General features: G+C 44.0%; 1 protein-coding gene across 14 annotated transcripts in view; it reads right to left on the bottom strand.

Moving 5' to 3' along the window:
- Positions 1-22,153, bottom strand: part of ptprk (protein tyrosine phosphatase receptor type K) — a 229,609-nt gene that overhangs the window by 64,198 nt on the left and 143,258 nt on the right. For all 14 annotated transcript variants that reach the window (XM_056233705.1, XM_056234489.1, XM_056238174.1 and 11 more), the window contains 5 exons: positions 13,552-13,854; positions 7,159-7,268; positions 6,777-6,978; positions 1,547-1,652; positions 17-290 (listed from right to left, as the gene is read on the bottom strand). In XM_056233705.1, coding sequence (XP_056089680.1) covers positions 17-290; positions 1,547-1,652; positions 6,777-6,978; positions 7,159-7,268; positions 13,552-13,854 — 995 coding nt within the window. The remainder of the gene's footprint in view (positions 1-16; positions 291-1,546; positions 1,653-6,776; positions 6,979-7,158; positions 7,269-13,551; positions 13,855-22,153) is intronic.

The raw sequence follows: 22,153 nt of genomic DNA, 5'->3' as shown, positions 1-22,153 counted from the left end.
TGTGCCGCCTGCTGACCTTCTCCACGCTGCTGACCGCCTGGAAGTAGATGTTGTAGTTCTTGCGGGGTGCGAGGGGGGCGTTCCAGTAGCCGTGGTACGTCTTGTTGTCTCCCACGGTGAACGGCAGCGGCTCTGGGAGATTCCTGGGCGGCAGCTCCGCGGCGAAGTAGTACGGCAGGCCCGTGCTGGCGGCGCTCTGATAGGACACGGGCTCGCGGTAACACTCGCCGCCACCAGCCTCGCGTCGGGCTCGCGTCGGGCTGATCTCCTTCACCACGATCTGATACGAGCTGTGGATGAGCGACAGTCAGCACATTTATTCACATTTACACTGAGAACTCAACATCCCTCAGCTTTCACCTCTCACTTGGATATTGAATCACATATAATTAATTTCGTTTTGAGATGATATTTTGGGATATTCTTACTCTTGTTTAATTCACTCTGCTGTGTTTTTCCTCACTGCTGACTGGAGGACAAAATCTCCTCAATCATTCAGGTTTCTACGGGAGTTTCTACACAGACGTCCCATGTTTAACCCTATAAAACCTACTTTACCATATTGCATATGCAAATTATTGAGGCCTCTAAATGATGAACATGATCAAGACTTTGCATCTCCTCCAGTTCTTCTGTCTCTGACTGATAGTTCAGACTCGTTTATCCAGTAAAGGTGTTTCAGTGTAACTGTACAAACGTCCTCCTTCAGCTCGAGCTTCTCGTGTCTTTCTGGGTCAAATCTGACCCGATTTATCAAGGAAACGCAAGAATAACTTTGATATTGTTAGTAATATTTCACCTGGACTGAAGCGACTGAGGTTTACTTGATCATCCAGACATTATTTATTAGAAAAATATGATCATCAGGCTTTTGAGGAAGGTTTATTTGTTCATCTGTCAATCATCACTGCATTATATGAATTAAAACTACAGAGCTTTGATCATTAAACTAAGCATTTCAATATCATCTTACTAAGACATTATTGTCCCATATTGATATTTATATGCATTTTATGCAAGTGTCTGCTAAACTGTTATAAAGATACTGATCAGATGAAACTGATTTACATTTCAAGCATCAGAATTTCATCTTACTAATAAACAATAAACTGTTCCATTTTTAAATTATGTCAGGCATTACAGAGTTAAATAACTTTACATTTTGTATGTTCACATGAAAGACTGGGAAAACTGTGCTCTAATGGCTTCCTGTGCTTCGTATCTGTATTTCCCTTCACTTTCCCAATGGTATTTTTCTGCATTTTCCGTACTTAATTGAATTTAAACTAATAATTTAATCAATAAATAAGTCTCTCCTCCTCTTCCATCTGTGTCTGTCTGTAGGGATGAGTCTGTCACATTGAAAAACTGAATTACTGAAAGACAGAGCGCAGAGAGAGGAAGAGGAAGAATCTTTGTGCAAGTGTTGAGAAGAATACGAAACAGCTGAAGGAGAGATAGAGCGGAGAAACACAGCGAGTGAATATGTGAGCAGCAGCAGAGGCTCATTTCAGTCTGATGAACACACACACACACACACACACACCTGATAGGAGCTCCTTTAGCCTGGGCAGGTTTCAGCAGGACGGTGATGGTGGTGGCCGTCTCGTTCAGGGACGCCTCGGACCCATCATACTCCTCTAGAGTCGGCGCTACAGACACAGAGAGAGGGAATGTGTCAACATTTTCCCATTAATACAATCCTGTGTTGGTGAAGCTTCCCTGAAACTCAATACTCTGTGAAGCTACAAGCTGTTCAAACCTCAGAGTAGTTCAACTACAGCCACCCTGCTGAAAAACAACTCACAGTTTGCAGGAAAACAGCGAGCATCTCAAATACAAACTTAATACAGTACATAACATTTATACCAACTACATAATAAAGAAACAAACTGAAATACAGTACTCATAAGAAATATTTTACCTCATAAGAAAAAAAAAAACTTTCCATTCATTACAACTCAATATATTTTTAGCTCAGGTCCATGAAATAATATTAAAAGATACAACTTTATATTGTAATAATGTATTAGTAAATGTTGAAATGATGCTTCACAAGTATTTTTCATTGTTAGTAAATGTTAACTAATGTAATTAACTAACAGATCCGTTATTTTAGTATTATTTACACTCACCGGCCACTTTATTAGGTACACCTGTCCAACTGCTCGTTAACACTTAATTTCTAAGCAGCCAATCACATGGCGGCAACTCAGTGCATTTAGGCATGTAGACATGGTCAAGACAATCTCCTGCAGTTCAAACCGAGCATCAGTATGGGGAAGAAAGGTGATTTGAGTGACTTTGAACGTGGCATGATTGTTGGTGCCAGAAGGGCTGGTCTGAGTATTTCAGAAACTGCTAATCTACTGGGATTTTCACGCACAACCATCTCTAGGGTTTACAGAGAATGGTCCGAAAAAGAAAAAACATCCAGTGAGCGGCAGTTCTGTGGGCGGAAATGCCTTGTTGATGCCAGAGGTCAGAGGAGAATGGCCAGACTGGTTCGAGCTGATAGAAGGGCAACAGTGACTGAAATAACCACTCGTTACAACCGAGGTATGCAGCAAAGCATTTGTGAAGCCACAACACGCACAACAGTTGAAGACTGGAAAAATGTTGCCTGGTCTGATGAGTCTCGATTTCTGTTGAGACATTCAGATGTTAGAGTCAGAATTTGGCGTAAACAGAATGAGAACATGGAACCATCATGCCTTGTTACCACTGTGCAGGCTGGTGGTGGTGGTGTAATGGTGTGGGGGATGTTTTCCTGGCACACTTTAGGCCCCTTAGTGCCAATTGGGCATCGTTTAAATGCCACGGCCTACCTGAGCATTGTTTCTGACCATGTCCATCCCTTTATGGCCACCATGTACCCATCCTCTGATGGCTACTTCCACCATGTCACAAAGCTCTAATCATTTCAAATTGGTTTCTTGAACATGACAATGAGTTCACTGTACTAAAATGGCCTCCACAGTCACCAGATCTCAACCCAATAGAGCATCTTTGGGATGTGGTGGAACGGGAGATTCGCATCATGGATGTGCAGCCGACAAATCTGCGGCAACTGTGTGATGCCATCATGTCAATATGGACCAAACTCCCTGAGGAATGCTTCCAGCACCTTGTTGAATCTATGCCACGAAGAATTGAGGCAGTTCTGAAGGCAAAAGGGGGTCCAACCCGTTACTAGCATGGGGTACCTAATAAAGTGGCCGGTGAGTGTATATACTATTACAGTATTTATTAATCTTTGATTTTTATAATTTCAGTTTTCATTTTAGTTTTAGAAATTTTATTATGTGCTTTTGTCCTTTTCATGTCTGTTTAGCTTTACTTTTAATTTCAGTTTATACGTTTTCGTCTTATATTTATATCTTTAAATGTTATTTATTTAAAAAAACTATGGTCGCAAGTTCAGTTGTTATCATCATAGTTCAACGAGTCGTGTTGTTTTCCGAAATCACCGTTCCGACGAACATTCGCAAACAGCATCGCACAGTTGTGTGTTTGAGCGACAGCTCTCACCCTGTGGTTGGAAGCAGAGTTTCTTGTTTGCATGACATGTGGACTCAATAAATCCTTATCCTGAGCCAAATAAGCAAGCTGACATTCGGTGTATATTTCATTTAGAATGCATACAGCCTACGTCTTTTAGTTTGTCGAGACCGTTTTTGAAGAGTGCGCATGTGCGAACGTGCTCTAGTACGTAAGATTGAGCCAATGATTGAATCTGGAAATAAAGCAAAATAACTTAGCCTGGGAAAACCCAGACAACTTCTGGCAAATTTAGATTTGCTCTGAAAGTTAGTCTGGCAAAGAGCTCATTCAAGCCCATTTCCAATCCGGCGAAATCGAGGCACCAATCAGAAGCGTTGGGGCGGGCTTTACACGATGACGACAGCGCTGGGATTTTGAAGCAGATTTTGTAGCCTACATTACAAAGATGGATGCCGCCGTCAAACATCACTCGTTCGAATCAGCTATCGCGTCTGTTTTAAGCGATTTGAACGTTTCCTTTTTGTTAAAAACCGAGTAAAGAACAACACTCGGAGATGTGTCTCCGCCGCTCTGCATACGTCATCTCCTTCATCACTCTGATTGGGTTTAGGTCTATCCGCGACGTCCGTTGGTGACGCCCCTCTGGAAATGATTTGTCTATGACGCTTTGCCAGACCATAACTCAGTTACACTGACAATGGTCTGGTTTTAACCAGGCTAAAAATAACTGAGAAAAAATTAGAAATAGTCCTCAGATGCCATGTCCGTAATTTATAGCAAAACATCTAGCATTAATTCTATCTCAAACAGGTTAAATTAAAGTACTTATTACTCCACCACGTGTGTGGCATCATTAACCAACGTGATTGAACTACCAATTTGTGATGATACGATTTCGGGAAACAGTCGTGGCTAGCTAGTTGATTTCTTCAACGATGCATCGTACTATGATAGTGAAGCAGCGAGTTACGGCATTGTGCGGGAAACGCACCCCAGATCTGCTGGCGTCACAAGAGATAACCCCCCGTCTGCTCTGGGTCTCCCTGACGCATCCAGCACCACAGGGTCGGATGCCACGGTACACACTTAGCTGGGGCTTTGTCTGTATGCGTTTTCCCAGATTGCTCTGCTCCCAAGAGTTCTAGAGAGAGAGAGCTGACCCTTGACCCTTGAGCGGGATCAGTTCCTGAATACAGGTCTCTCATCTGAGGTTGTGGAGACCAGCCTGAACCATAAGTGAAAGCTCACTCTTGCTGTTAGTTGGACTCAGTCCACTGCCCAGTGGCTTCAGTGCTGGAGTTACTTCGAGACCGCCTCTGCGCCGGTCTTCTCCCGTCCACACTTAAAGTCTGCGTGACTACCAGTCGCCTTCTTCAAGTGTTGGACCTCTGGGGGAGCATTACCTGGTAATTTGATTCCTTAGTGGCATTATGAGGATGAGGCCGGCAGCTCAGGTTAGAGTCCCGGTAGGGGGATCAAGACATTGTCCCTGGCACTCTTCGGACCTTTGGCCTTGGCTTATAGTCCTACAGGTCTTCATCCTCCTCAACGGACCAAGAGAAGCTACATCTACTTGCTCAGCGAGAAACACTGACCAGTTGTTGGTGTGTTTCGGACCCCCCAAGAGGGCTGCCCGGCTACCGAACTAACAATCAGCAGGGCGATTTCGGAGGCAACTTCTGGTCTCGAGGTGTCTGCCCTCACCTCAGCCAGAAAGCCCATTCAACCCAAAGTATGGCAACAAGACCTTTGTTGTAGGGTTTTTTAGACTGGACCTGCTGGCTACGCCAGGCTTTTTTCCTGAGCTGTGCCTGAACAGTTTCACACCAGGACAGGCATTTGTCAGTAAGGCATAGTGGGTATTTCGTTCCCCATAGTTCTGTAATCGACGCAGTGCGAAATCCCTCGAAAGGGAATGTCTCTGGTTACGACTGTAACAAAAATGTCGCCATTCAATGTACAACGCCCAAAAATGTCGCCATACGACGCAGCGTCTCGTTCCCTTCTCAGGGAACAAGGGTTACAGACGTAATCACTAATCAGAGATGTTTCTGATAGTTTTAGTCGACAATACCAACACTGTTGCTATAATGTATATTTGCTCAAAAAATCAGAAATCACATCAGACAACCACAACACACACACACACACATCCCACAATTTCACTATGCATGAATAAGTCTATTTGTCTTTCTCTTCCTTTTTGAAAGCAGGTTTTCTTCCCTCATCCCTGCATGTTTTGTTAGCTCCACCTACACTTCTCTCACTGGCAACAAATCTAAAGTGATGTATTTCTGAAATGCTAGGAAATCATATTTGCCCTGATCATGCCTGTATGACATCTGCGAGCGGTGAAGTGGCAGAGAGCCTGAGGGGACGTGATGAGGTTACGCTCCTCGTCGCTCATTAGCACAACACAGGAAGAAGCTTTTACATTCAATTCAGCTGATTACAGCCTGCAACTCAAGATCCGTACACAAGCAGATGCAAATGAAAACAAACAAACAAAAAAGGGCTCATTCATCTTTACAGAACACATTATTTATTTTTATTTCAATTAGTAAACCACAAATGAGCTGACTTTGGTTAAAGCGTCAAAAGTTATTAAAATACTGATTACACTGCACAAAAAAAAAAAAAAAAAAAAAAATCACACTATGTTCCAAAGTTCTGGGTCAGAAAGATTTTTGTTTTCTTTTGAAAGAAATGAATACTTTTATTCAGCAAGGATGCATTAAATTGATCAAAAGTGACAGTAAAAACATTTATAATGTTACAAAAGATTAAATAAATGCTGATCTTTTGAACTTTCAATTCATCAAAGAATCCTGAAAAATAACATGTACCACAGGATTTCAGCAGAAATATGAAACTGTTTTCATCATATATAATAATGTTTCTTGAGCATCAAATCCTCATATTAGAGTGATTTCTGAAGGATCATGTGACACTGAAGACTGGAGTAATGATGCTGAAAATTAGCTGTTTTAAATTATAATAATATTTCACTTTTTAACTGTATGTTTGATCAAATAAAATCTCCCTGACCCCAGACGTTTGAACGTTAGTGTTTGCAAGTAAACTCACCTAATTTCAGAAAGAATAAAAGTATGCCAAAAATGCAAAGTTTTCTGCCATCTCTTTCCATACCAACAGATCCTCTCAATCGTAATAGAATTAATTCTCCTGGTGACTACAGATATGCGAGAATCTGACTTCACAGCCTGAACAAATGGTCCAATCAGAAGATGGGATGGAATTTGACGGCATACCTGATATGTTGGTGGTGACGTTGAGTGTGGTTGGGGGTCCGTATCCCTTGCTGGTGCTGGCGCGGATCAGGAACTGGTATGTGGTTCCCGGGTGCAGCTGTGTGAAGTTGTGTCGCGAGGTGTTCCAGGGTAACGGCACGAGCACCGGCGGCCTCAGCAGCGGCACCGACGGGTCGAACGAATGAACGCTGCTGTAGCTGATCTGGAGACACCCAACACATAACACCACCAATTCAGCATATATTGGGATTTATTTGTAGTTCTTCATGATAAAACACTAAGAAATTAACTTGTATGTAAAGGTGGTGCAAGAGAGCACAAGCATTCAAGTTTGAACACAAATCTGCCATGTAAAAGACAGTGTGAATAAGGCCCGCATTACCTCGTACTGGGTTATGATGCCGTTGGGCTCCAGAGGCTCTTTCCACTGCAGTGAGATCTTGTCCTCAGACGGAGTCGCTCGCACAAACTCCTTGGGAACTGGACCGGGAACTACAGCACAGACAGAGAGAAAACTTAATGCTAGCAGAACTGGCTTTTTAGTGAGAAAACTATGTTGGCTGGTTGTGTGTGTCTTACAGAATGTGGAGAATTTGCCATCAGATGTTTGTATGACAATGATAATCTCAGGTACTGATTATACTGATGTTATAGAGGTTGAAACTCTCTCCACATCCTGATAGCAATCAATAATAGAAGTGGTTTAAACATTAAACAATATACATACATCTTCTGTGGAAGTCTAAAGACCAACAAATATTTGTCGAATCATTGCATTTAGTCTGAATGATTGGCTGCGATAATTGATTGATTTGGTTGCGAGTGCAGTGCGTTTGCAGAGAGACTCCGCCCACACACTCTTCTGATTGGCTGTGATTTTTGATTGATTTGGTTGCGAGTGCAGTGCGTTTGCAGAGAGACTCCGCCCACACACTCTTCTGATTGGCTGTGATTTTTGATTGATTTGGTTGCGAGTGCATTGCGTTTGCAGAGAGACTCCGCCCACACACTCTTCTGATTGGCTGTGATTTTTGATTGGTTTGGTTGTGAGTGCAGTGCGTTTGAAGAGAGACTCCGCCCACACACTCTCCTGATTGGCTGTGATTTTTGATTGATTTGGTTGCGAGTGCAGTGCGTTTGCAGAGAGACTCCGCCCACACTCTCTCCTGATTGGCTGTGATTTTTGATTGATTTGGTTGCGAGTGCAGTGCGTTTGCAGAGAGACTCCGCCCACACACTCTTCTGATTGGCTGTGATTTTTGATTGATTTGGTTGCGAGTGCAGTGCGTTTGCAGAGAGACTCCGCCCACACTCTCTCCTGATTGGCTGTGATTTTTGATTGATTTGGTTGCGAGTGCAGTGCGTTTGCAGAGAGACTCCGCCCACACTCTCTCCTGATTGGCTGTGATTTTTGATTGATTTGGTTGCGAGTGCAGTGCGTTTGCAGAGAGACTCCGCCCACACTCTCTCCTGATTGGCTGTGATTTTTGATTGATTTGGTTGCGAGTGCAGTGCGTTTGCAGAGAGACTCCGCCCACACACTCTTCTGATTGGCTGTGATTTTTGATTGATTTGGTTGCGAGTGCAGTGCGTTTGCAGAGAGACTCCGCCCACACTCTCTCCTGATTGGCTGTGATTTTTGATTGATTTGGTTGCGAGTGCAGTGCGTTTGCAGAGAGACTCCGCCCACACACTCTCCTGATTGGCTGTGGTTTTAGATCGATTTGGTTGCGAGTGCAGTGCGTTTGCAGAGAGACTCCGCCCACACACTCTTCTGATTGGCTGTGATTTCTGATTGATTTGGTTGCGAGTGCAGTGCGTTTGCAGAGAGACTCCGCCCACACACTCTTCTGATTGGCTGTGGTTTTAGATTGATTTGGTTGCGAGTGCAGTGCGTTTGCAGAGAGACTCCGCCCACACACTCTTCTGATTGGCTGTGATTTCTGATTGATTTGGTTGCGAGTGCAGTGCGTTTGCAGAGAGACTCTGCCCACACACTCTTCTGATTGGCTGTGGTTTTAGATTGATTTGGTTGCGAGTGCAGTGCGTTTGCAGAGAGACTCCGCCCACACTCTCTCCTGATTGGCTGTGATTTTTGATTGATTTGGTTGCGAGTGCAGTGCGTTTGCAGAGAGACTCCGCCCACACACTCTTCTGATTGGCTGTGGTTTTAGATTGATTTGGTTGCGAGTGCAGTGCGTTTGCAGAGAGACTCCGCCCACACTCTCTCCTGATTGGCTGTGATTTTTGATTGATTTGGTTGCGAGTGCAGTGCGTTTGCAGAGAGACTCCGCCCACACACTCTCCTGATTGGCTGTGATTTTTGATTGATTTGGTTGCGAGTGCAGTGCGTTTGCAGAGAGACTCCGCCCACACACTCTTCTGATTGGCTGTGATTTTTGATTGATTTGGTTGCGAGTGCAGTGCGTTTGCAGAGAGACTCCGCCCACACTCTCTCCTGATTGGCTGTGATTTTTGATTGATTTGGTTGCGAGTGCAGTGCGTTTGCAGAGAGACTCCGCCCACACACTCTCCTGATTGGCTGTGGTTTTAGATCGATTTGGTTGCGAGTGCAGTGCGTTTGCAGAGAGACTCCGCCCACACACTCTCCTGATTGGCTGTGGTTTTAGATCGATTTGGTTGCGAGTGCAGTGCGTTTGCAGAGAGACTCCGCCCACACACTCTTCTGATTGGCTGTGATTTCTAATTGATTTGGTTGCGAGTGCAGTGCGTTTGCAGAGAGACTCCGCCCACACACTCTTCTGATTGGCTGTGGTTTTAGATTGATTTGGTTGCGAGTGCAGTGCGTTTGCAGAGAGACTCCGCCCACACACTCTTCTGATTGGCTGTGATTTCTGATTGATTTGGTTGCGAGTGCAGTGCGTTTGCAGAGAGACTCTGCCCACACACTCTTCTGATTGGCTGTGGTTTTAGATTGATTTGGTTGCGAGTGCAGTGCGTTTGCAGAGAGACTCCGCCCACACTCTCTCCTGATTGGCTGTGATTTTTGATTGATTTGGTTGCGAGTGCAGTGCGTTTGCAGAGAGACTCCGCCCACACACTCTTCTGATTGGCTGTGGTTTTAGATTGATTTGGTTGCGAGTGCAGTGCGTTTGCAGAGAGACTCCGCCCACACTTTCTCCTGATTGGCTGTGATTTTTGATTGATTTGGTTGCGAGTGCAGTGCGTTTGCAGAGAGACTCCGCCCACACACTCTTCTGATTGGCTGTGATTTTTGATTGATTTGGTTGCGAGTGCAGTGCGTTTGCAGAGAGACTCCGCCCACACACTCTTCTGATTGGCTGTGGTTTTAGATTGATTTGGTTGCGAGTGCAGTGCGTTTGCAGAGAGACTCCGCCCACACACTCTCCTGATTGGCTGTGGTTTTAGATCGATTTGGTTGCGAGTGCAGTGCGTTTGCAGAGAGACTCCGCCCACACACTCTTCTGATTGGCTGTGATTTCTGATTGATTTGGTTGCGAGTGCAGTGCGTTTGCAGAGAGACTCTGCCCACACACTCTCCTGATTGGCTGTGATTTTTGATCGATTTGGTTGCGAGTGCAGTGCGTTTGCAGAGAGACTCCGCCCACACACTCTTCTGATTGGCTGTGGTTTTAGATTGATTTGGTTGCGAGTGCAGTGCGTTTGCAGAGAGACTCCGCCCACACTCTCTCCTGATTGGCTGTGATTTTTGATTGATTTGGTTGCGAGTGCAGTGCGTTTGCAGAGAGACTCCGCCCACACACTCTTCTGATTGGCTGTGATTTTTGATTGATTTGGTTGCGAGTGCAGTGCGTTTGCAGAGAGACTCCGCCCACACACTCTTCTGATTGGCTGTGGTTTTAGATTGATTTGGTTGCGAGTGCAGTGCGTTTGCAGAGAGACTCTGCCCACACTCTCTCCTGATTGGCTGTGATTTTTGATTGATTTGGTTGCGAGTGCAGTGCGTTTGCAGAGAGACTCCGCCCACACACTCTTCTGATTGGCTGTGGTTTTAGATTGATTTGGTTGCGAGTGCAGTGCGTTTGCAGAGAGACTCCGCCCACACTCTCTCCTGATTGGCTGTGATTTTTGATCGATTTGGTTGCGAGTGCAGTGCGTTTGCAGAGAGACTCCGCCCACACTCTCTCCTGATTGGCTGTGATTTTTGATCGATTTGGTTGCGAGTGCAGTGCACTTACAGAGAGACTCCGCCCACACGCTAGAAACACTGTGCCTGACAAACTGGACTGATTTTAAGATCCTCATGGTCCCTAAAACCTTCTGCTTCCATGACTGAAATGACTTTTGGATGAGAAATATAAATTGTGCCTTCATCTGAATTTTTTTATTTATTTAAAGAAACACAAAATGTGTTGGCACAAGGCTAATTCTACACCTGGCTGGGAGACACACTCGCTAAATCACTCTGCGGGATAAAATGGGCCATCAGCACAACAACACAAAAGAAAAGGCCAGAAATGATGGTACACTGGTAGGAGCGTGTCATTTCATCAAAACAAGAAAACGTTGGCTTCAGAAATCATTTGCATATACGCAGAAGAATGCAAACGGTGTTCCTAAACCTGGGTTTGCCCAAGGAGCCGCAGCCGGTGGTGCAACACTATTCACGGCAAGGCGACTGACGGAAAAAGTTCTGCAAGCGATGTGCACGTCCCAGATGTGTCAAGAAATCACAGCATCTAACCCACTTATGACTGGCAGGTGCGCTTGGTGCCCTTTATCCTCATTTGAATTATTTGCCTCACTCATCTTCCGAAAAAAAAAAGAAGAAGTTATATTTATACATTCCTGACATGTTTTGATCTGTTTCTCCATGAGAGAGATGTTGCATGAAGAGGCTTTAACTGTCAGCGTAATCATGTAAACATTTTAAATGGGCCAATGTTACTCTTGATCATTTGGATGTATTGTCAGTCAGCCGCTCTCTGACATTTCAGCAGATCAGTGTGATTCTGGGTGAGGTCTGTCTGGCCGCCGACTGGTGGACCGCTTCATGCTGGGATTTGGATTCTACGAGCTGACACGATTATTTCTAAATTTCATGAGGATACATGAGCGGGTCACATCATTGGCGGTCGCCTGAGCAGAAGTGTGTCCTACCAAACACTGACACACACACAGGCCTGATTCTTCTCGCCGTGCCATTCACAGTTCGGTCTGTTCAGAGTAGAAATCACCAAAACAATCTGAGATTTGTTTCAATTGCAAAACTGTCTGATTGACACTGAACTGCCACTAAACCTCACAACTGACAAGCCTTCAGAACCTAAAGCTCTTCTCGCAAACATCTGTAAACGGAGGAAGACTGTCACACTCTGGGTTTGATGCCGTGATACTTGTCATGATATCTGAGGTCTCGTCACATTGTCATATTTAAACTCTGGCCTGCTTACATCATCACTGTGGATAACAATGAGCAAGCTACTTTAAAAGTCCCCTGGTGGTCAACATTTGATCCCTTAAAACTCATCTTTGATCACCAAAATTTCATATTTAAACCTTTTTTCCTTGAAAAATAACTCTTCATGCCTTACAATAGATTGAACGTAACTCGACACCCTTGCCTGATTTAGTATACGCGGTTCTGTGAATATGCAGATGAGCCCCGCCTCCACTCACTCACTCAGCTCAGAGATCTTGTCTTAAACACCACAAGAAGTTTCTTATTTTAATTCACCCTGAATGAACCCCACATGGGCTTCTATGATGTGAGGTCAAACACGGATGCAGAAATCCCTTAAGTTTCTATGAATGCTCCAACGATCTGAACAAGCTGATAATCGCTTCCTCTGATTCGATATGTGGTCTCTCAACTTGCCGATCATATTGTTATGATGCAGAAGATGCAAGTATATTAATATTCTCAAAACATGCTGATTAAAAAGCAATATAATAATAATATATGACAAAACTGTACCAGAAAAACGAATATAAGGGTTTGTTCACACTGGCACAGTAGTTCGGTTCTCTTGGTTACTTTGGTCTGGACCAAAACCCCAAAAATGATACATTTAGTGCTAGGTTCAACTAGCATTAGCTTACCGAACATCCAATACATCCTGTGTTCTGGGCTAAATGCACTCATTGTATGATGGTATTGACCAGCTGAGAACTGATGGAGAGCTTATAAAATGTGTCCAAAATGAGGGTCTCGTCTTGTGACATCACGTCCTGTTTTTGGTTTGTTTACATGTCTTTGGTCCGTGTTGTGTTCATATTTCAGTCGAACCGCACCAGAATTCGTTTGGATAGCAGTTTGTTTTAATCGAATCAAACCTGTGAACTGATACACACACCCTAAGAGAACAGATATTATTACCAATATCCTGCATAATTAAAAGGCATTGAATGTATTATGAATAAAATAGTTCAATATAAAATATTTAGATATTTTTGAATAAAAGCGATACAATTACATATGATTATAGTAATTCAAAAAATCATATTTTTATTGTGGTTTTATTTTGAATACGCGCAGATAGGCCAGTTAAACCAGTAAGAGCTTTGTCCCTACAGCCATACGGGCTTTAAATAAATAATCCTCTTAAAGTATAGAGACATCATCCATTGGTGTGTTGTACTCTTGTCTCTGTTGTGATCCCTGGTATCTATTATTGTATAATCTTGTGTAAGTCTGCATGTCCTATGTGTTTGCTTGTATGCACCCACTGTGGGAAATCATTTTCTCTTTGAGGACACCTATGGGTTGTTGAATATCTCTGGTGTTCTTATATGCAAGGATGGGAACCCCTGGTGTTTGCAGTTGTCGTACCGTCCTCTTCCGTCTGGATGACGGTCTCGTCGCTCTCCTTGCGTCCCTCCGGGTTGGTGAGGATCATTTTCAGGCTGACGTTGGTGTTGGGAGGCAGGTTTCCCACCACGTGTCGGGGGGCTTTGGGGTCCATCTCCAGGCAGTCGGCTTTGCTCTGGTTGGGGGTTTTGTGGTAGTGGTAGCAGATGGTGACGTTGAAGGTGTGGCAGCGGGTGATGTTGTAGCCCAGCGACTCCCAGTCCACGGCGATGTAGCGCGCCTGCGTCTCCGCGATCTTCAGACTCTTGGGCGTCCGCATGGGTTCTGAGAGAGAGAGGATGAGAGATGGGTCAAAACATTGTTCATTCTTAAAGGGGTCATGAACAGAGAAATACAAATTTCCTTGATCTGTTGACATATTAGAGGTCACTGTACTATAAAAACATCCTGTAGGTTTCAGAACTCAAAACTTTCTCGTTAGTCTAAAAACAGCCTATTTTGAAGCCAGTATGCAAAACAACCGGTTGTGTAATGTGCCACTTTATTACGTAATAGTGTGGGTAAACACCACCTCCGCAGAGAAAGATCAACACCTGCTTCTACAGCAACGCCTGTTTAGCCCCGCCCACTGGCCCACACATGTAGTAGCTAAATAACGAGGGAAACGCAAGTCTACACAGAAACCTGAAAATAATCATAATATTTGATAATAGCATGAAAATAATCTGTTTTTTAAATTGTGATTAAATTATATACAGAAAGCCATCAAAGAACGCTCCCTTTACAGTCGTCTAAGCTGTCAATCACACAGCGCGAGTTTATCTGGACACTTGTCAACATCAAGCTTTCAAGAGAGTTCCACATGTAATACTTATTTTATATGTAAAGATCACAGCAGTGGGCGTTTACACTGAAGCCTCACAGCCAATCACAGCAGTGGGCGTTTACACTGAAGCCTCACAGCCAATCACAGCACTGGGCGTTTACACTGAAGCCTCACAGCCAATCACAGCGGTGGGCGTTTACACTGAAGCCTCACAGCCAATCACAGCAGTGGGCGTTTACACTGAAGCCTCACAGCCAATCACAGCACTGGGCGTTTACACTGAAGCCTCACAGCCAATCACAGCGGTGGGCGTTTACACTGAAGCCTCACAGCCAATCACAGCGGTGGGCGTTTACACTGAAGCCTCACAGCCAATCACAGCAGTGGGCGTTTACACTGAAGCCTCACAGCCAATCACAGCGGTGGGCGTTTACACTGAAGCCTCACAGCCAATCACAGCGGTGGGCGTTTACACTGAAGCCTCACAGCCAATCACAGCACTGGGCGTTTACACTGAAGCCTCACAGCCAATCACAGCGGTGGGCGTTTACACTGAAGCCTCACAGCCAATCACAGCGGTGGGCGTTTACACTGAAGCCTCACAGCCAATCACAGCAGTGGGCGTTTACACTGAAGCCTCACAGCCAATCACAGCGGTGGGCGTTTACACTGAAGCCTCACAGCCAATCACAGCACTGGGCATTTACACTGAAGCCTCACAGCCAATCACAGCACTGGGCGTTTACACTGAAGCCTCACAGCCAATCACAGCGTTGGGCGTTTACACTGAAGCCTCAGAGCCAATCACAGCACTGGGCATTTACACTGAAGCCTCACAGCCAATCACAGCACTGGGCGTTTACACTGAAGCCTCACAGCCAATCACAGCGTTGGGCGTTTACACTGAAGTCTCACAGCAGCCAATCACAGCGGTGGGCGTTTACACTGAAGCCTCAAAGCAACCAATCACAGCGGTGGGCGTTTACACTGAAGTCTCACAGCAGCCAATCACAGCAGTGGGCGTTTACACTGAAGTCTCACAGCAGCCAATCACAGCACTGGGCGTTTACACTGAAGACTCACAGCAGCCAATCACAGCACTGGGCGTTTACACTGAAGTCTCACAGCAGCCAATCACAGCACTGGGCGTTTACACTGAAGACTCACAGCAGCCAATCACAGCACTGGGCGTTTACGCTGAAGTCTCACAGCAGCCAATAACAGCAGTGGGCGTTTACACTGAAGTCTCACAGCAGCCAATCACAGCGGTGGGCGTTTACACTGAAGTCTCACAGCAGCCAATCACAGCAGTGGGCGTTTACACTGAAGTCTCACAGCAGCCAATCACAGCACTGGGCAATTACACTGAAATCTCACAGCAGCCAATCACAGCACTGGGCGTTTACACTGAAGTCTCACAGCAGCCTATCACAGCACTGGGCGTTTACACTGAAGTCTCACAGCCAATCACAGCACTGGGCGTTTACACTGAAGTCTCACAGCAGCCAATCACAGCACTGGGCGTTTACACTGAAGTCTCACACAGACACGCTCCTTCAAGCAGAGCGTTCAAATCAGAGGATAAAATCAGGGTCGCAAAATAAAATCCAGCTTATGACTCCTTTTAAATGTAATTCATAAGTTGTCACTGTCCTGGAGGCAAAATCAAACTCTGATAACATGACACAGATCCGTTGATTTATTTAACTTTTTGTCCAAGATTGCTTGCCATCTCACCTTATATCTAACCAGTTTTTTTGCTATGACTTTTATCTGTTTTATTTTGAAGATCTGAATGCTAGTTGTGGACACATGATATCCAAGTGAACGGTGAATTTTTTTGCCGCCTGACTCATGAAAATCGGCATGAAATGAAAATTCACCCTATCTCTTCTCCAAATGCATGTTATTGATTCTATTGTGAATGATTCATCCATGCATGTTTCATTTTCAGACAGCTTATGTTTAATGAAACGGTCATAACTGGATCTTCTCTCCGATGACGTATGCAGGATTCTCCAATCACTTAGTCTGATTAAGCCCCGCCCCTTTCTTACAATTGGCTGCAAGCTCACATTCAGCTCCGCCTCCATCCAATCAACAACTGATGGACTGAAGCAAATCACACCCAACATTTCTTCAATAATCTACAAAACAAAAGTTTTCTTTTCTATCTACTGTTTTATAGCAACTTTACCAGAAAAAGACATTCAGCACAGGATTCATAGAAATGCCTTGCCACTGACAAACAACCAGAAAACTCACACACAAACCACAGCATTGGATTTTATATTTCTCTTTCTGATGAACAACTTCAGAAAAGGCTGAAGTGAAAGAAGAGGCTGATCTGGTATGAGTGGCGCGAGGAAGACGGGAAGTGTTGTGAAAGCAAATGAGGCACCTGTGGACCAGATAAAGGCTCCTTCATACACACACACACACACACACACACACACACACAGATGCAGACGTTTTAAGCCTCTCTAAATTAGCCAATACATCAGTGCGAGAGAGGGTTCATATAACGCCACCCCATAATGCATCAGTCCGGCACTCCTAGCTGGTGTGTAATTACTGTAACAGAGTCATTTATCTGTCAGTGTCATTAGAAATACACACACTGCATCCTGCAACACACACATGCAGCGGTGAAGATAGACACAGATGAACCGCTGAGGGTTTTTAGTATGCAAGTGGATTGTTATACGCTTGTCCAGTACGCTCTGACCCTAACATTAACCACAATCTGTGCTTACAGTCATAAATCAGCAAACCTCTCAATAATGTCTAGCGTCTGCTCCAAACTGCTCTCTTCCCAGCCTTCACTGACCTTTGACCTCAGAGTCAGGCAGGACCGAGCTGAGGTGTGTGGGGTCAGTGGCCATATGATCACACACTCAGTCGAGGATTGAGCTGTTGCCACACACACACACACACACACACACACACACGTCAATGCAGAGGGTTTTTCTATCGCAGTAAGAAGCGCTGGACGTTTGAAACATTAAACCACACGTGTTGTTATTCACACAGCGGACTTTAAACAGGAGGAAACTGACTGTGGACATGCCCACCGTATAATGACTGTCGATACAAACAAGTCGAGGCAAATCAAATTTATTTCCCAAGCGCTTTTCACAACGCACATGGTTTGAAAGCAGCTTCACGGAGAGTCATGCGTGTGTGTGTCGATAACGCCTTCCACATACACACACACACGATGATGATCCTCAGACTTCAGCAGACTCAGTGTAAGTAATGTCACAATGAAACACTAGCAGTGTCTGGAAGATCAAGTTATGGCATTTCGATTAAACATTATGAGGTTTTTACTGTTTTTCACCCCAATAAGATCTATAACATGCCTGAATTTTCATTTCATGCCAGCTTTAATATTATATTGGTGTATAAATATAAATAAAATATAAATATTGGTCGGCTCTTTTTTTAGAGAAAGATATTTTGGATTATCGCGACTAATCGCCAAAATAAATAAACAAAATAACATAAAATACTGATAAGGCTGTACATTTGATTTATTTCTTAAAGCAACACACTGTCATTGATATATATCATCATATTATTACATCTATAAGACTATATAACACGAGCGATTAATCAGATGCAACTGGCACTGCCATGGAGAAAATCTACTGAAATTGAAATCCTACCAACTCAATCTCACGTTGGTGGCTAATTCGTATGAATTCATAATCTAATTTGCATGTTTTCGTACGATCTGCGTACGCCCCAGTGACGGGGTGGAGCTTCATGCTTACCTTTTTCCTAAAAAAATGGTACATTTTGAATAATTCACATCGTATAAATTCATATGAAATCAGCACCTCATAAAATAGTGGCATCTTGTTGTGTGTGAGATTGTGTTGAATTATACACAACGTTTGCTCACAGAATGCCATCACTGACCAATCACAGTCAACTATTCCAGAGAGCTGTGTAAACATGAAAAGCAGTGTAAGTAGGACATCAACTGAACGCCAGTGGCAGGTGAGAGAACATGATGCAAGAAAACACACGCAGAAAATCCAGATCAACATGTGGCGTGTGAACTGGAGCCGCACCGAGGGCAGAAGACTAAACCAAACAGAGATGGAAAACACACACACACACACACACACACACACACACACACACACACACGAGCTCAGGAGGCCCTTTCCATGTAGTCTAATTAAAACGAGCCGCTCTGAATACAGATGAGGAGCTTGTTAACACAGGACAGTTTCTCTCTCTAACTCATGATTGTCATGAATCTTCAGGAAAGCAAAGAAAAGCAAGTATTTTGTCCTGATTTTAGGAAGATAGCTAAAGCTATTCTCTTCTGCTTGTCAGGCCAGCATCATTAGGCAGATTTAGTGTCAATGTCCAATCGCTGTTTCTGCATGTAAAATAAAGTTTCAGCTTTCTTTCATTTGATTCTCTCATTCAAGGCACGAGATCAGCGGTCAAAGCCGTCGTCTGTCTGCACGTGTTCACAGGACAACATCTGCATCACCACAGACACATGATTGACAGCACAAAAACAGCCAATCAAATCACTGCACTGATAAGCTTTGCTGTTATCCGCCATTTTGTCTGTGATTTTTTTGCCCCCACAAGCATAAACAGCATTTCAATGAATATATTATAAATCATCACCTTAAAAAGCAGAGTGGTTAAAAGTAATCCCTGGCTATCTTGAGGTCAATTAAAAACACATTTCTGTCAGTAATACTAATCTTTAAATGATGTATTAGTTACTCAAGCTTTGATGGCTGTCGATGTGATGAATTTAGAAAAGCGATTTACAATCCAATAGCTACTGGCTAAAACGTCTGCAAATTCACTTGCTCTAGTTTACCGTTAGGCGTTTGGTGTGTGAATGTGAGGACGAGACGGGCAGCCAGACAGAAAAGTGTCCCCGAGGTTTTAATTGGGAGCTCTGGCACCGGTGACCCTGCAGGACGACCAAACATTAGTCCCGACTCGCTTCGTGCCGGCCCCTCATGGCCACCGCGGCCCCGGGGTCACACGCAATAGAGGAACCGTCCCGCCCCTCGCGCTCTCAACAACACACATCTAACAACAGCGTTATTCAAGTTCCCTCAGCCTCTCCGTCCGTCGCTTACTCAGACACAACTGAGGAAAACTGAGAGAGAGAGAGGAGGAACAACACTGAGAAAGCTCAATATAATAAAGCTAAAGACGTGTCTCTAGGGCCAGTTCAACTCAAAAACTAGTCATTATGTGAGTGTCAGTCATGGCGGACAGGGTTTGTACGTCTCTGACAGGCTGATGTATCGGATCCTTCTATGATGAGACGCAACCCATGCTTAAAACACAAAGCACAGAGCCTGCAATCACACACACACACACGTTCGGCTCATTAAAACCCACTCATTATTCTCCAATCTTCTGATGCTTTTTCCTCCCGGCTGCTCTTTTCTGATGATTAAATGCATGTATCTGCAGCTGTGATTGTATTAGATGAAGAATCTCTAAAGAAAGACAAACACTCTCAAATCGACCGGCCACACTCGTACAAGCGCCACTCCTGATGTTTATTCTATTAAATGAGATTTTTCACCAGGATTACAGCCGCACACTGTACATACAGAATCCCAATAAAGCAATAAACCACCAGAGACTGCAGTGGGCGTCTGGTACCCAGAGTCTGATGTCACGCCGAGAGCCGCTTTCTTCTGGGGAGGGTTATAAACTCAACCGCAATCATGTGGTAATGTCCGTTTATGATCAAATCAAGTGAATTCAATAATGAAAAATGAATGGCGCTTCATGTCGTTGATTATTTTTACATGATGGACACAAACTATCTAAGCATTTAATGTACTTCAGTAACTCGTTTTTTAAGGATTCATGGTGACTTGACACATTGAAACCCTTCAAACCGGAGGAGCAGAATCCATCTTGTGACTCTCTCTCAATGGTCATCATATGATTATGGATCTCGTAAACAGTGCGACTGTTGCCGTGGCGATAAGGAGATGTCACTCACTGTCGAGTAAAACCCACAAGAGAGGAAATTTATATGCATCCAATTCACACCCACGACCTGTGATCAATTCAGCCTGGCTGAGAAAAGAAAAATCAACGTGAATTTAAGTGGCGAGCTGAAGGCTGATAGATCCCTGACATCCTCCATCAGTTTAAATGTCAAGCGAGCAATAAAACGTAGTGGTGAACAGCAATGAATTGCTCTGATTTGGTACGGCCCATCAAACTCAGAACCACACACACACACACACACACACACACAGATAACATTTTTCCTGCCAACAATTACCAGCCTCCCTCTTCCTGTCTCTCTGAGCTGGGATCAATACAAGTGGAGAGCTGCATTAAGTTGCTAGATTAAAGCATTACTCCTCTGTAATAAAGCTTTATTGATCAGCCACTCCATGATCAAATGCGAGCACACTTCCCTCAGCCACGTCTGCACCGCACACGACCCCAGTCACTCGCTCGCACATACGGTCCGGCTGAGGACGAATGCACGCTATATTCCCTGTTTTCACAGGAGTTTCACCTGTAATCACCCATTGTGTTGTGTTGCGTTGTGTTGTGTTTCAGGGTCAAAGCAAATGTCTTCACAGATAATGAACTCGGTATCTTTTTTTCTTGCAGTGCAAAAGTCCCCCTCACCCTCTAGAACTGATCATGACCTCCAGTCCCGGGTCAGATCACACCTTATTCCTCCGTGTATCGCATGCTCTTCTGCAGCTAATACAACCCGAATCAGCTTCATCATTACTGAGGTCAAACACACATCTACTCATTCCAGGCATTCAGATCACACACACAACTGCCATTAGGGAATACTAATATTGACGACAACAACGATATTGACGGGGAAAACCACTCACTGATCTTTTCTGCCTCAAATTAGTAATACATTCATAATTATTCAATGTAGATTCGGAAACCATTCAGAAATTCCAATATTCATGACAATTCTTTAATATTTTATCTTGTTATACATAAAAAATATGAGCTGAACACAACAAATGACAGCTTATGAAGACTTTTGAAGTCCGTCTAAACTTGCTAAGTTTAGGTTCAGTAATTTCACTGAAATGCCAATGAAAAGGTTATTAGTCAGTGATTAAAATGCTTTATTTTCAACAATGTCACTTCCTTAGTCGATTCCTTGGTCTTTACTCACGGTCTTTTGCTCCAGTCCATTTGTGGATTTTATTTGCAAAAAAGTTTCAGTTTGTGGTGGGTGGAATAGACCAATTTTCAGTTGGTAAACATGGTGACGTTTTTATGTGGGCGGAGCTTAAGTGGTGGCAGAACGATCCCTCTGGCCGCTTCACTAACGTAAAGTCTGCAAGTTTTGTTAGCTTGTTTTTAACAATGACTGGAGAAAATCCGATTTTATCTTAATGTGCAAGGTCACTCACTGTCCAGGACCGCGATTGTTATTTGCAAAAGTTAATTTTAATCGGACGGAACCAGATTGGCCGACCCGTACACTCATTGAGGATCTGACAGGATTAAACGTTAACGTTACCTCCGGTTGAGTGGCCTGATAGAGAAACGGAGGGCATATAAATCTTTAGATGCCTATAACTATGTGCTGAATGGTCATGTACAAGACTTGTGTGGTACGATCTGCAGTTCTGCCTAGCCAGCGCCGAGAAGACGACAATGTAAAGAGGGACATTACGGTGCAATTTTAATGAGGCGAATATTTCTAGAAATAAAAAATTGCAGATAAAGCATATTAATTTTTCATTGATTTTTGCACCCAACAACACAACAAGATGACATTTA

The sequence above is a fragment of the Rhinichthys klamathensis genome, unplaced genomic scaffold (assembly GCF_029890125.1).
Source record: "Rhinichthys klamathensis goyatoka isolate OS25496 unplaced genomic scaffold, OSU_Roscu_1.1 h1tg000001l_1, whole genome shotgun sequence".
Lineage (NCBI taxonomy): Eukaryota > Metazoa > Chordata > Actinopteri > Cypriniformes > Leuciscidae > Rhinichthys > Rhinichthys klamathensis.
This window is presented reverse-complemented; position numbering and strand designations above follow the sequence as displayed.